General features: G+C 50.6%; 1 protein-coding gene across 2 annotated transcripts; it reads right to left on the reverse strand.

Annotated features, from left to right (window-relative positions):
* Window positions 1–1217: 1217 nt before the first annotated feature.
* On the reverse strand, window positions 1218–13805 carry Plin1 (perilipin 1). Of its 2 annotated transcripts, none has more exons than XM_008759499.4 (9): window positions 13683–13805; window positions 13076–13134; window positions 10806–11010; window positions 8977–9059; window positions 7310–7574; window positions 6525–6697; window positions 4265–4465; window positions 3408–3653; window positions 1218–2596 (listed from the first exon to the last, which is right to left on the reverse strand). In XM_008759499.4, the coding sequence occupies exons 2-9, from the start codon at window positions 13118–13120 to the stop codon at window positions 2258–2260; spliced, it is 1557 nt and encodes a 518-aa protein (XP_008757721.1). In that variant the 5' UTR covers window positions 13121–13134; window positions 13683–13805; the 3' UTR covers window positions 1218–2257. The 2 variants fall into 2 exon arrangements, with proteins under 2 accessions (XP_008757721.1, NP_001295074.1); NM_001308145.1 differs by having other exon boundaries at window positions 1820–2596; window positions 13739–13754.
* Between the last annotated feature and the right edge of the window lie 901 nt (window positions 13806–14706).

Raw genomic sequence — 14706 nt, forward strand, 5'->3', positions numbered from 1 at the left:
CCAGCACAGAATAGGAGACCCAGGATGAGTCTGTATTCTGTCTGCACATCCAGCTGCTGTCCATGGAGTCCTGCCAGAGATAGGCTGCTTCTGGGTACCAGTGTCTAAGGACTTCTCTTGCCAGGTCCACTACAGTCCAGAGTGCACGTGAGTGTGGTGTCTACTTGGGAGGGGTATACTAGTCACATTCACATGTGCATGCCCCTGTCCACTCCCTGTCCCTATTCTTGGCATCCTTGAACCCCAAAACCAAGGATTAAGGTGTAAAACTCATTACAACAAAGATCTGCCAAAACCCAGGGGTCAACCATAGTGTTCTGCATAGCAGGGGCCAAGAAGGTACTCATGGGCCTGAGGGTCTGCTGTATACCTGGATATCTAAATGACAGGTGCGTCCTGATGGTTTATGGACATTTCTGTGGCAGCAGATGACAATAACCGAATAAAATAGACTGTCCTTTAAAAGCTACCTGGAACCATCAGTATTGCAAAGTATATATTATTTCATCAAGAATGTCATAGTTTCCGGGGTTGGGGATTTAGCTCAGTGGTAGAGCGCTTACCTAGCAAGCGCAAGGCCCTGGGTTCAGTCCCCAGCTCCGGAAAAAAAAAAAAAAAAGAATGTCATAGTTACAAGTTATAATTTGTACACACACGCGCACACACACATACACACATACACATGAATGAGATTTTGCGTGTGTGTTGCTCGAGATCAAACCCAGGGCTTTGCACATGTTAAGCCAATGTTCTACCAATGAGCTACTTCCCAGCTTTACTGTTTATAGGGGGTGGGGGTGGGGCAACCTAAAAGTTCATCCTTAGGAAGGTAGCTACACCAAATTATCCATATTAAATTCACAATACGAATTACCATTCAAAAGAGCAGGTAGGGCTTCTGATACCAAAACCAAAAGATGGGTGAGATCCATAGTTGAGGGGCTGGAGAGATGGCCCGGAGGGTAAGGGCGCTCGTTGCTCTTGCAGAGGACCAGGGCTTGACTCCCAGCATCCATAATAATCTTTTTTTTTTTTAATGACGAATTGGACAGAGTGAAAAAAGTCAGGGAGGCCACCACTCACAGCTTGAGTTAGTAAAGATAAGGATTTATACACATGGGCTAGCTGAAGCACAATGTATAGCTCGAAGGATACACCGAACTGAGGCTGTTTTTATGGAAAAGGACCGAGAAATCCATAAAGGAAAACACACACACTTTGTAATATTCGGACGTTACAAGCATATATTATGAATTTTCTAGATTGACAAAGTGTTGGTATTCTAGGAATGGGATGTGCTCTATGTGATATACACCGTTTAAGCAAAAGGGGATCACTGCTGGTTCCCAGCATCTGGGGTATCAACCTTCCAGGGTGACCACACAAGCAGGAGTGATGCCATGGAAAAGTGGTTGTGAAAAAGTTGGCGCTACAGAGGACGGGCCTGATGCTCCACCTGTGCAGGGGAGAAGGACTCAGGAACTGGAGATGTTATCTAAATAAACACACAAAGGCTTTGGCAACTCTGTTGCTCTTTTCAAAGCACTATGCTGAGAGCTAGGTAATCAGAGGGTCTCCCAACTCAGTGCTAAAAAATGCGCTGAGAATTCCTGACATTCAAATGGCCAGAGAGGGGATCACCTAGCACTGGAAATGGAACCAGTCTAGACTATGTAGGGAGACATGATTGAAAAAAAGGAGGAGGAGGAAGAGGAGGAGGGGGAGGAGCAGGAGGAGGAGCAGGAGGAGGAGTCAGGTGGGAGAGGAGGAGGAAAGGAGGAGGAGGGGGGAGGGGGGAGGAGGAAAGAGGAATGGAGGGAGGAGAAAAACAAGAGAAAAGAAAGAAGAGAAAACAGTCAACTGACGCACTACTTTTTGGCAATAAATACGTGTCCACAGAGAAGGGATCTACATTTTTAGAACTAGTCAGGCCAAGTTTTGTTAAAGAAGTGAGAAATCCAATTAAGCAATTGCTTTTATAGTTAAAAAAAAAAAAAAGCCATGAGAGATTCAGCCCACGAGAGAGGAAAGAGTCGACAGCCGCTCGGGTGCCCCTTAAAACCTGACTGTGATGGTCAAGCCCCAAGGATGCCTTAGAAATGATGTGGGTCTCGAGAACATCGTGGGGTTGTGACTCGGGCTCCCAAGAGGCCACCCTGAAGGAGTGGCCCACTTGGAAGTGTGGTTTCTGTTTCCTTGGGGAGAGAAGCGACCTTCCGGTGAGGGTGGCGCCAGGGCGGTTAGGGGCGCAGGCTACTCAGCTCTTCTTGCGCAGCTGGCTGTACTGCGTGCGGCCCAGGATGGGCTCCATGACGCTGGGCCGGAAGAAGCTGTCGCTGACCCTGCGCGCAGGCTTCTCTCTGGGCATAGCCAGGAAGCCAGGACGCGCTGATGTCTCGGTTTTGTCATCCAGATCGGGGCAAGAGGGCGCGCTGAGACCCCGCACGCTGCGCAAGCTGCCGCGGGGCTGGCCCGGGCGCGCCGTGGACTCTGGGCTGGCGGGCCGCGACCCCGACCCTTTGCGCTCCACCTCTGCTGGAGGATTATCGATGTCTTGGAATTCGCTCTCGGGCTCCATCAGGGACAGCCTGGGAAGCTGACAGCCGGGCACCCTTGTTAGGGATCCCTCTTCTAGGAGTCACCACCGCCCTTTTTGTGGGCTTTGACCTAGTTCTCCTGGGGCTGCCATCATATGGACACAAACTGGGGTGTAGGCCATTAGGATGGGGAGCGGGGGGGGGCAATCTGGGAGACTCCTGTGGTTCTAAGGGCCTCTGATCACCTCTGGTGGAGGGAGTAGTCCCCTTTCTTGAAGGGTGCCACCTCTCCCAGTTTCCATATAATTGGGACCAAATACGAATTAGCTTGACTACCAAGCTCTTGGTACCAATGATTGAGTAACCTTTCCCCTGGCCAGACTAGGGCCACCTGTTGTACCAAGCTCTCTTTCGGCCTGCTCAACCTGTAACAGAGGGTCTCAAGTACTCCCAAAAGGACAGCGTTAGCGTCCTTTGGCTTTTCTTTCTTTTTTCTTTCCCTGTTGGTGACATAGGGCCAGCTGCTGTCCCCAGATGTATAGCCTGCTGTTCAAGGTGCCATGAAAGCCTATTGAACAGTGGCATGTAAATTTACCAGGCCCTTCCTCCAGGATCTGAGGCCGGAGGTCTGAGCCACTAGAGACTCACAAATGATTCTATCATCGAGTGGGAGGCACAAGTCGGAGGGTGGGGGCTAGGGGCTAGGAGAGGGGAGGTCTGAGGTCAGGGCTGTGAACATTTGCACTTTGGGCTGGGGAAGATCAGTGTATAAGAAGGTTCTGGGCCCAGGGACTGGATAAAAGGGGGTCTATATCTCCTTCAGTCAAATCTACCTTGGGAGTCAGAAGGTGGCCCTGGGGCAGGACTCACCGGGACATAGTGTACCACAGTGTCTACCACGTTATCCGTAACACCCTTCAGGGCATCGGATAGGGACATGGCCCTCCCTTTGGTGGAGGAGACAGCCTGGGCTGGTGTGAGGTGTAGGATCCTTCCCACCGTGCCCAGCACAGCCGCAGGTGCCCATGTCACCGCCGAGATGGTGTTCTGCAGAGTCTTCTGCACGGTGTGTACCACACCACCCAGGAAGCCGAGAGGGGTGGGCAGGGCTGTTACCTGTGGGCCAGAGAACTGTTAGCCCCTGCCCTACATCAGCTCCTCTGACCCTTTCTCTAACCACCAGCCCCAGCTACAGAAGAAATGTGGACATGGAAGGAAGGAAGGAAGGAAGGAAGGAAGGAAGGAAGGAAGGGAGGAAGGAAGGGAGGAAGGAAGGGAGAGAGGGAGGGAAGAAGGGAGGGAGAGAGAGAGGGAGGGAAGAAAGGAGGGAGGGAGGGAGAGAGGGAGGGAAGGAAGGGAGGGAGAAAGAGAGGGAGGGAAGAAGGAAGGAAGGAAAGAGGGAGGGAGTGTGAGAAAAAGGGAGGGAAGAAAGGAAGGAGGGAGGGAGGAAAGGAGAGAGGGAGGGAGGGAGGGAGGGAGGGAGGGAGACAAAAATCTAGGACTGGGTCTGTACCTAGTCGTGGGGGTAGCCTTGGTCATGTCACTTGGAGCAACATCCCTGCCCTGACTACTCTTATGGATATGTGACACCCACTGAGTGGCATAGTGACACTTTGTTGGCTGTGGGTTTGGGAGTGACCCGAGGACAGAGACCTTTATTCTACCCCATTTCCCTCCTTCTCACCCCCCACCATGGGCTTCGAGGCCTTGTGCTCTCTCTTCGTCACCTCTCTGAGCACGTTCTCCTCGGCCTCTGACTCTTCTTCTTCTTCCTCCTCATCTGTCTCCTCTCCCTCTGTGTCTGTCTGGTCTTCATGGTTCTCATCCTTGGAGGCTGCCAGGTTGTGCAACCAGGGCACCCGTACCTCACTCTGCCGCCGGGACACCACCTGCATGGCTGCCGATGCACCCCACTGGGCCAGGCTGCTCTGAGGGGGGCGGCAACAGACAGCTGCTCAGCAGACCCCTCTGGGTGAAAAGCCCTAGTCACAGGGGCAGGATGGGGTGGTGGGCAGAGCCTGGCCTCGCAGAGGGATTTAAATTTTTTTTCTTTATTTCATTTTATGCGTATGCATGTGCACCACATGTGTGCCTGGTGCCCACGAAAGTCAAAAGAGGGCCTCAGATTCCCTTGAACTGGAGTTATGGGTGGTTGTGAGCCACCACGTCTGTGCTGGGAACTGAACCTGGGTCCTCTGGGAGAGCAACAAGTGTTCTTAACCACTGAGCCACTCCCCCAGCATTTTAATTAGTAAACGCTTATCACTGAAGGCACACCTCATTAGCACAGAGCTCTGTGAATTCTTTTTTTTTTTTTTTTTTGGTTCTTTTTTTTTTTCGGAGCTGGGGACCGAACCCAGGGCCTTGCGCTTCCTAGGTAAGCGCTCTACCACTGAGCTAAATCCCCAGCCCCTCTGTGAATTCTTGTAAGCACACTCTATGTAACCATAGCAGATCAAGATAGAGACCATTTCCACAGCACAAAGGACTCTCTTAAGTGTCGTCAGCCTGTATTCCCCGTCTGTGACCTCTGTCTGACTTCTACAGCCCCATATTCTTTCCGGCTACTTCCTTCCCTTTTTCGGGTTGGGACGGAATCCAGGGCCCTTCTATACAAAGCTGGAGCTACACCCCCCAACCTCTGTGCCCATTTATTTATTTACTTATCTTTATTTTTATCTATGGAAACAAGGTCTCACTATGTAACCCTGGCTGGCTGGAACTTACTATGCAGACCAGGCTGGACCCTGAACTTGTAGTGTTCCTCCTTGCTTCTCCAGAGAACCAACTCCTGAGAGTTGCTTTTGACCGTGGCACTAGTGCCACCATGATACACACCCACCCCTATCTCCTAGGGTGAAGGAGATGACACACGGGGTAATGATAACTAAAACAAAACTTGAAAAAGAGAACCACTCACACCCATGTGTGATGGGAAACACTTGTAATCCCAACACTTGGAAGGCTGAGGCAAATTCATGGCCACACATTCAAGGCTAACCTGGGCTACAGAATGAGACCTTATCTCAAAAAAACAAATCAATCAATGGAGGCTTTCTTACGACTGAAAAGAAGTCATCGTTTCCTGCTAACTTCCAGGTTTTCTCTTCTTAAAGTGCTGTGGATATGTGGTTTCACGTATGCCCAGGCTAGACCCACCTCTGTGTTCTAATTTTGTTATTTGTTTCTGGTTTTCTGTTTGTTGTTTGTGGATCTTCTGTTGTCTTTTGAAAAGACATCTTACCATACAGCTCTGTGTGGTCTGGAACTTGCTCTATAGACAAGACTGGTCTCAAACTTGAAATCCTCCTGTCTCTGCCTCCCAAGTGTGGAGATTATTAGTATGTCCTAACACATCTGACTTTTTTTTTTCTTTTTTTTTTCAGAGCTGGGGACCGAACCCAGGGCCTTGCGCTTGCTAGGCAAGCGCTCTACCACTGAGCTTAATCCCCAACCCCCACATCTGACTTTAATGTTGCCTTTTTCTCCCTTGTTTCCCTCCCCCCCTTTTTTTTTCAATTTAGTTTCTCACTAAGTTCCTTATTTTTTTTTTAAAAGATCATCTTAACTGTATCAAGATGAACAGGGAAGCATCTTTGCCTGGCTGTGCTGGGGCAGCCAAAAACCCTAGAAATTCCTAGACTGTAATCTGCAGTCAGGATGACAGCTAGTGGGACTCGCATCCACTGAACGGGTTTTATGGGTTGGTTTGTTTGTTTGTGGGTGACACTTCTACTGTTTTAATAGCAAATGGGGATGGGGGAGGACCACATGGGGTCCTGAAGGCTGGGAGTCTGAGAGGCTCCGAGGGAGGCTGGTGGGGCAGGACCACCTCTCCGTTTGCGCCATGTTCTTCCATGGCCTGGACAACTAGCCCACCAGCCTCTTAGGTCCCCTGGCTTTATGTCTAATGTCCCAGTCCAGCTTGAAGGATGTTTCCAAGACAGAAGGGACCAGGGCCAAGCAGAACTCAGAGCAGACACTCACCAGGGGTGCCACACCCGGGATCCACATGGCCAGAGAGTGACCCCGCTTCAGGGCCCGTGCTGTGGTCTGCATGGTGTGTCGAGAAAGAGTGTTGGCCAGGGTGCTGACCCTCCTCAAAAGGCTTGGTTTGGCCTTGGGAGCCTTCTGCATCTTTTGCCGTCCTGAAGAAGGGGCTATGGGAGGAAACAGATCAAAGAGGGACTGAGGAGCCTGGAGAGAGACTGCTCAGCACTTGTCAATCCTGTAGAGGACTCAAGCTCAGCTCTCAGCACCAATATGGTGGCCCTCAACCATCTGTAGCTCCAGTTCCAGGGGATTCAATGCCCTTCTCTTGCTTTTGCAGACAGCAGTCTCTCTCTCTCTCTCTCTCTCTCTCTCTCTCTCTCTCTCTCTCTCTCACACACACACACACACACACACACAGAGAGAGAGAGAGAGAGAGAGAGAGAGAAAGAGAAAGAGAAAGAGAGAGAGAATACACAGATACATGCAGTCAAAACACTCATACACATGACCACATGACATTGAAAAAAAGACAAAATCGGAAATGGACTTAGGGTTGGAAAACAGTTACCTAACTTCTGCCATGACCCCACTGGTGATAGCCAATGCTAAGCTCACTCTCTCTTACATTTGGGGTGGGGAAACTAAAGGCCTGGAAATCCTCTGAAGATTTTGAGGGACATTCCCTATCCCAGAGCAGGGCCAATAAGACCTGTAGCCTCCCAGCTCGGGTGCTGAGCGGCCAGCTGGCTCCCAGGGTAACCAGTCTGAATGGCAGCTACCTGACTCCACCTTGTCTGGTGGCAGGAGATATTCTACCACCTTCTCGATGCTTCCCAAAGCCAGATCAGCCCCTCCAGAGGCCAGTCGGCCAACTCGGGTGTTGGCAGCATATTCCGCTGTCTCCTTGGCCATCCCCAAGGCAAGCTCACAGCCGGCCAGAGTGGCCCCCAGAACCTTGTCAGAAGTGCTTGCAATGGGCACGCTGATGCTGTTCCTGGCGCTTCGGAGGCGGGTAGAGATGGTGCCCTTCAGTTCAGAGGCGATCTGAGGAGTGTTGGGAGATGGTCAACTATGTGGAATCCCTCACAGGCCCTGAGCCCAGAAGCTCCCTGGAGAGCCCCCTTCAAAGGCCCCAGGCCAGGCATGGCAGCACACACCTGTAATGTAAGGACTGGAGGCTGGTACAGAAGGGTCACCAAGAGTTAGTGCTACCTCTGGCTACACAGTGAGCTCCAGACCGGCCTGGGCTACATAATGAGACCCTGTCTCAAAATGCCAAAATAAATATACAATAATTTTTTTAAAAAAGGACTGAGGGGGGGTTGGGGATTTAGCTCAGTGGTAGAGCGCTTGCCTAGCAAGCACAAGGCCCTGGGTTCGGTCCTCAGCTCCAGGAAGAAAAAAAAAAAAAAAGGACTAAGGGACCAGCAATAATATGTGTGTTTTAGGGGGGAAGACCCACCTTTGCTGTCGTGGCGACCTGGGTCACCTGGCTTCTCCACTCTACCTAAAGATCTGGACTTAGAGGATAGCCCCAAAGCCTTGCCTGTTGGCACCTGTCCTGATACCTTCACACAAGACACCCCCTCTTCTGAAGCCCTACCCTCACTCCTCTGTCTTTCCCTCACACACTGTTCACACTGATTGGTAGATATGGCTGGCCCTCCTCCAAGTTTTATAGTGGCGTAGTTAGCCTCCTTTCTCCTGAGACCCTGGGAGCACCTCTGTGGCAATGACAAGTTGACCATCTGGAGCACTAGAGAGGGGGTGACTAGCAGGCCTGCCCCCATGGTCTATACCTCAGGCTGTTTACTCCTCTGCACAACAGGGTCGCAAAGTCCGGTACTGTTACCAAGGATGACCCAAGGGCGCCACGAAGCCTGTGCTGTGGCTGTTGGCAAGGGCAGGGTGCAGGGGGGATTTGTAAGAAAGATGGGTGGTGCTCAGTAAAACACACGAGGTCACAGGCCTTACTGAAGCCAGCACTGAGTAAAGGTAGATAAAGGTGTGACCAGGGGGAAGTAACTTCTTTAGTCTCATGGTATATAAAAGGTTGGACCTCAAGGCCATGTGGGTAATCCTGAGATCTCATTGAGTGGGACCCAAGATCTTAGGTAGCTGTTGTCAACAACTGTGAAAGCCCACAGAATCCCAGGTTTAGAGCCACGGTGTCAGAAAGCTGTGCAGTGATGGGAGGGCCATGCCGGGGTTAGCCCTTCCTTCCCTTTGAGGATCATAAAAGTGTCTATCTGAGCTTGTTGGAGGCAAATACCTGTTATCCCAGACACCCCAACTCTGCCTGGCCCCACAGGAAGAAGAGGAGTCTCTTCTTGCCTAAAAGGGTGCTCACCCCATGAATACAGAAAGCTGCATAGTGGGCTGCTCTCCTTCATGGGAAGAGGTCCCGACAGAGTACAGGGAGCATTGAGGAAGAGGGAGGACTCACCTTTTCCGGAGGGTATTGAAGAGCCGGGATCTTTTCCTCCAGGTGGTCCAGGCCTCTGCAGGCCAACTCATTAGCAGCTGTGACTGAAAGGGAAGGGCCATGTTGGGGTGATCCCTGCCCGCTCCTGAGGAGCTAAGAGTGGTCTCCGTCTCAAAGAAAGTACATTGGGGCCCACAGATTCCAGTCCTGCTGCTTCCAGGGCATTTGGGGACCAGAGAGTCTTTGCTATATTTAGCCCTCATGTACTTATGATTCCTTGAGAGCAGAGTCATTTTGGAGTCAGTGGGACCTGCACTCAAGCCCTCGCACCTCCATCTGCACAGCATGTGGCTTTAGTAAATCCCATCTGCCTGTTAAGACTCATATTATCCCTATACTTTAGCTCTAGGGTCCTGGGCAGGAGCTCTCTGCTGCCCCCTCCTGTCAGGAGTCAGAACCACCAGCTTCTGAGGTTCTGCGGTCGGATGAGCAAGCCTGTAGTGATGGCAGCCCTGTGAATCATGTGGAAGCGAGGGAGGTGGCACCGGGGCCTTTGCATTGACCTCAGTGAGACCAGGCTTGCTTAGTTCTGGAAATGATGAATTCACAGCCACAGCCAGAGACGCTCCAGATGGTCCCTAGAACCAGCTTTAACCCCCAACTACCAAGATGGCAGAAAGCTGACGGGAGCCACTGGGAGGAGAAAAACGTTGTCCCTGGGGAGTGGGACAAACCACAGAGGATGCAGACGTGTCAGGGGAGACTGCCCACGGTCTGCTGAGGATGCAGGCTCTGTGGTCAAGGCCATGGAAGGCACAGATTCAAAGGGTATTTATAGACACTCTTTCATATTTCTTTCAAGTAACAAAAAGCCCAGAGGACTTGGCTGTCTTTTGGTTGAACAGAATGAAGGCTTTTGGGAGGGCTAGCCTAGGGCCTGAGACATTTTTATTATCTTATCAGTAATTGAATGTACTTTTTCTTGGACAACCGTATTCACGCATGTGGTGTATTTTCTACTCTTATCCCTGCGTCTTCTCAATCCCCCTCCCACTTCTGTCAACCCCTATGTTCGTGTCTCATGTTCTTATCATTTCGTTTTGTTTTATCGCTCACAGAATTCAGCCAGGGCCATCTATGTGACCACAGATTTTAAGTGGAGCCTTAAAGTCTTCTTTACCTGGTTGCTGGGTAGAATCCTCACATTACCCGCAAGCCTCTATCAGGATGATAGAAGGTGCTAGATTTCTCGGTGCTGCTGAGAGTTCCCTCAGCCCTGCCAAAATAAGTCTTAGAAACCATACTTTCAGATGGAGGCAGAATGACGCAGATGGGGCGAGCCTGATGAGGCGAGCCTGGATGGACCCTTGTTTCTGCCGCCAGTCGCTCTCTGCTGCCCCCACCTGTCGGGAACCAGTATCAGCAGCAGCTGGATGAGTGGGCCTTCTCTATCCCTGAACCTTCAGCGCTGCTAGGCCAGTTTTCGCGCGAGATTCTGCTGGTTCGGGATACTGCTGCTTTTCTTGCATATGGAGTTGGGGTGGCTAAATGTCCTGCCACTGGCCCTACTCTCACCGCTGCTCACAGATCGTTGCTCACCTTCCCCCTCTCTTACTCCCTCAACCCCCTAGCATTTTTTGGCTGTTAGGCTGGGCTACAACTGAGGCAAATATAGACATATGTCTGTAGCGGAGAAGACCAGGAAGTTGGATATAGATAAGCAAGGGAAGGAGTCAGGGAGGTGGACAAATGAGTTGTGAGATGATCAGACAGACTGACAAGCAGACAGGCAGACATGCGGGGAGTATCAGTGGACGGGCAGGATGCCACGGAGTTCTCTGAGGACTCACACTGGGTGGAGAGCCGGCGGACCACCGGCTCCATGCTCCAGGCAGCCAGGTTGCTGGCACCCTGTACACCCTTCTCATAGGCATTGCACACAGAGGCCACCAGGGGGTGGGCTTCTTTGGTGCTGTTATAGGTCTTCTGGAAGCACTCACAGGTCCCGCTCACCACAGGCAGCTGCAGGACTCTCTGGAGCACATTCTCCTGTTCCTGTCAGCAAAGAAAGAGTCAGATACTCCCACCCCCACTCTACCTCCCAGAGAGCTGACCCTTGCTAGAACCATGCAAGGGTCACGTTATCGAGGCCAGCCCAAGTCTAAAGGAAGCAACGTATCTCCAAATGGCCTGCTCATGAGAGCACGAGGAAGCCAACAGAAAACATGGGACCCAGCCTGCTATGCCTTCCTGGACTCTGGAGAAATTCTCAAGCAATCCGTGTTCTCTGGGAACCAAGCCAAATCCCATCTCCTCCCAACTCATCCCTCTTGACTGACTACAGAGAGAAAGATAATGCTTGGGAAGTTTAGTCCACCTTCAACTCATATCTTCATCTAAACATTTTCAAGGTCCTTCTGAGATGCTGGACCTGCGTCTGGATGCTGGACCACTGCCAAATAGGCTCTCCTCCCCTCCCCCATCCCTTTTGGTGTAATAGAATATTATTCTCTTCTATGACCTCCTCTGTGAGACAGGTGGTGCACATCTCTTGTAACCCTGGATAGCCTTGAACTCTATATATATAGTTGAGGATGACCTTGAACTCCCAGTGATGGGATTAAAAGCCTGTGTCGTGTGCCGCTAGGACCAATTTTTGGCTCTCTGCCTTTATGATTATGTCTGCCCTTGGGCTGTCTTCCTCTGCCACCCTGCTCTGGTTACCTTTCTCCCAGGAGAATGGCCGCTAGTCCCCAGTACCTGTTTTGATACAGGGTCTCACTGTGTAGCTCTGGCTGTCCTGGAATTCACTGTATAGACCAGGCTGGCCTTAAACTCACAGAGATCTTTCTGCCTTTGCCTCCCAAGTGTTAGGGCTAAAGGCATGCACCACCACCGCCTGGCCAGTTCCTGTCTTAGTTTATAAATGGGTCACTGGACAGACCTGCGATCCTTTCCTCTTGACACTCTAAAATTTGGCATGGCCTTCGTTAAAATACAACACTCCATGTTTAAGCTGATAGTCCGATGAGCCTGGTCCTGTGGGACGTGGTGTGGACATCTCTTCTTATTTGGATGCTATGTTATCAAAGCATTTTGCTTTGTCAGCACTTGCATGATTAGATTTTAGAAAGGCCCAATCTGTGAGTGAGAGAGTGATTCTCGTCGTGGGGTAGGAAACAACATTCAGTGGAGGCTATAATGCTCTAGGATACTGCCTTGAGCTCTCTTAATCTTTACTGTAGTTTGCCGTAGATGCTACCCTACTTGCAGGAGGAGTTAACAGAGCCATCAGGGAAGGCTGCCTGGGCTCCTGAACAAAGCAGCCCACACGATTTTAGCTTTTCATCCTGCAAGCGAGTCAGATATCAGAGGGAGAAAGGGATTCTGACTACAAAAGGAAACACCCTCTTCAACGTTTTGGGCAGAGCATTCAAGGCTTGTTTCGGACAAAGCTAAAGGAGAAACGAGAGGGAAATGGAAGAAACCACTAATCGTTAGTTAGAAGGGTTAAGGTTTCTTGTGACCCACTGACACCTCTCTCTTGATTCAGTACAAAACAAGGCAGTCGCCCCTAGTGCGGAGCTTAGTTAGATCCTAATAGAATGAGTTTCATCTCCTCCAGGGTCACATGCCTGAATTTCACTATCTGAACTCAGCCCAAAGCAAAGAGGCAAAAGATATCAAGAACACATAAAAGTATCAGAATTACTCAAAACCAGGGCTAGAGATAAAAACTGGACACACTAAACTTCCAATTCATTCCCACGCATGGTCGCACAGGCTTCGTGCTGCAGATGAGGGTCACGGGCTCAAGCTGAAGCCACAGAACAATGGACTCTCTAGGACATGCACACTCTTCTGGGTTTAGGACCAGGAGGTTTCTTCCCCTTGTCTCTCCTGAGGCCCCAGCCCGCATTCCTATTCTTTTCTCCACAGTTCTTAGACTTCTATAGCCACCTCTTCTCCCCTCCGTTCTCCCAAACACCCGTGAAAGGTGGCAAGGACAGGAATAACAGAGACACTGAGTTCGGAACCTAAGGTAGACAGACATCTTACTTGTTCATCCCTCCCCCTTTGGTGGCCCATTCCCCACCTCACAGGAGTCCAGGTCACTTACAGGGAGGTCTCCATCCAGCAGGGTCGGGCCCTTGTTCATGGACATCCTTACTCTTCACACTGCAAAGCAGAATCCCAGATCCATCAGAAGCCGGCAGGCTTGTATTCCATGGGTTCCCTCCCTACCTCTCACAGCTGTCCTCCAGCCATCCTGAGCTCAGCTGGCCTAGGTTGGAGGGCAAATATCATCTAGGAAAGGCTGCTCCTTGGAGTCCCAACACAAGTCCCCCAGTCTGCCCAAAATGAGCTCAAAAGTGATCTTTTTTTAAAGGGCTCAAGGTAGATGAAAATGGAGGCAATTAGACAAAGAGAATGAGATGGGAGAAACAGTTTAGAACAAAATCTGGGACTCTTAAAAAGAGACACTGAAAGAGACTAAAGAATGAGTGTTGGGTAGAGTTTAGTCTTTTCTTCACAACAAAATTCTAGTTAACCCCTGTTTCCCTCTATTGCCAGCTAAGTTAAGCCTTCTCGCAAAGAGCTGTCTTCTGGGTAAGCCAATGGTCCCCCTGTGCCCCTGGTCTTTTATTCTTTTCCTCAGGGCTCTCCCTGCAGATCTCTGCATCCCTTGGTAATTTCCCCAGATGCTCTCTCTCCCAGCTCCTTGCCTTTAACACTGAGAAAGCAACCAGGTAAGGCAGACACCCAAGGACCCTACACTCACTGCAGCTGAGAGCCACCTCAATCTCAGACAACCCAGCTGTGGATGGTCTCCTCCCCAGAAACACTTCCAGCCACTCCAGGGAATCTTGGGCAATGCCTCTCAGACCTCCCAGCTGGAGGAGGGCAAAGAGGAAGAGAAAGCTGGGCCAGCCCGTCACCATAGCTGTCTGAGCCAGGGTGTCCCCTGGGCTCACCCTAACTTCTATGGAGGATACTTAGCCAATAAAGAGGTGGTTCTCAGGGCTGAAGGACTCATTTGTCAGAGCCCAGAGATGGTAGTTCCAGAATATTTCTGGCTCTCAATTGACAAAAAAAAATTGCTTTCCATAAAGAAGCCACTGCAATGTGGCTCATTAAACTCCTAAACTCAAAGTTCCATGTAATTCTATAATCTTTGGTCCCTTTCCAGAGAAGTTTTTATGGGACAATATTCAATCATTACCCCATCCTTTCTTGTTTGCTAGCAAGGATGACTATTGAACGGCATGATTCAAACCCACACAGGGATAGGGTTCACCTTAATGTTTAGTCTACCGCTATCAAGATTAATTTCCGGCCAAAAGAGAGACAAGATAGAGCAGTGAGAGTTGACTTCTTAGCAACCTGGGTTCTGAGGAGTAGTTTCATCCTCTGTAAACCTCCAAAGCTAGAGAAAACCTCTTGAAGCTGGATACCATGGCACGAGCCACAGAACAACTCCCAGAACGCAGGAGGCTGAGGTGGAACTGACAGTTTGAGGGTAGCCTGAGCTGAACAGCAAGCTTGTGTCTCAGGGGCTGGGGGGTGGAGCACCATGGCAGAGGGCTTGCTTGTTTAGTGTGTGGAGGGCTCTGGTTTTGATCTTCAGCACTGAGGAAAGGAAAGGGGGAAGGAGGAACAGAGAGAGGGAGAGAGGGAAAGAGGGACGAAACTATTTGGTTTTGTTCACCTAAGTCTGGACAAGTAAAGGTGTTGACAAGCTGGGTTTGT

The sequence above is a fragment of the Rattus norvegicus genome, chromosome 1 (genome assembly GCF_036323735.1).
Source record: "Rattus norvegicus strain BN/NHsdMcwi chromosome 1, GRCr8, whole genome shotgun sequence".
Classification (NCBI taxonomy): Eukaryota; Metazoa; Chordata; class Mammalia; order Rodentia; family Muridae; genus Rattus; species Rattus norvegicus.

What these genes read in the sequence shown, in the direction of transcription:
- Plin1 (XM_008759499.4), bottom strand. Translation starts at nt 13,120, where the DNA reads ATGTCCATGAACAAGGGCCCGACCCTGCTGGATGGAGACCTCCCT. An exon ending in TGCTGGATGGAGACCTCCCT is followed by an intron (nt 11,011 to 13,075) that starts GTAAGTGACCTG and finishes CTTTGCTGACAG; the next exon opens with GAACAGGAGAATGTGCTCCA. An exon ending in ACCAGACAAGGTGGAGTCAG is followed by an intron (nt 6,698 to 7,309) that starts GTAGCTGCCATT and finishes TTCCTCCCATAG; the next exon opens with CCCCTTCTTCAGGACGGCAA.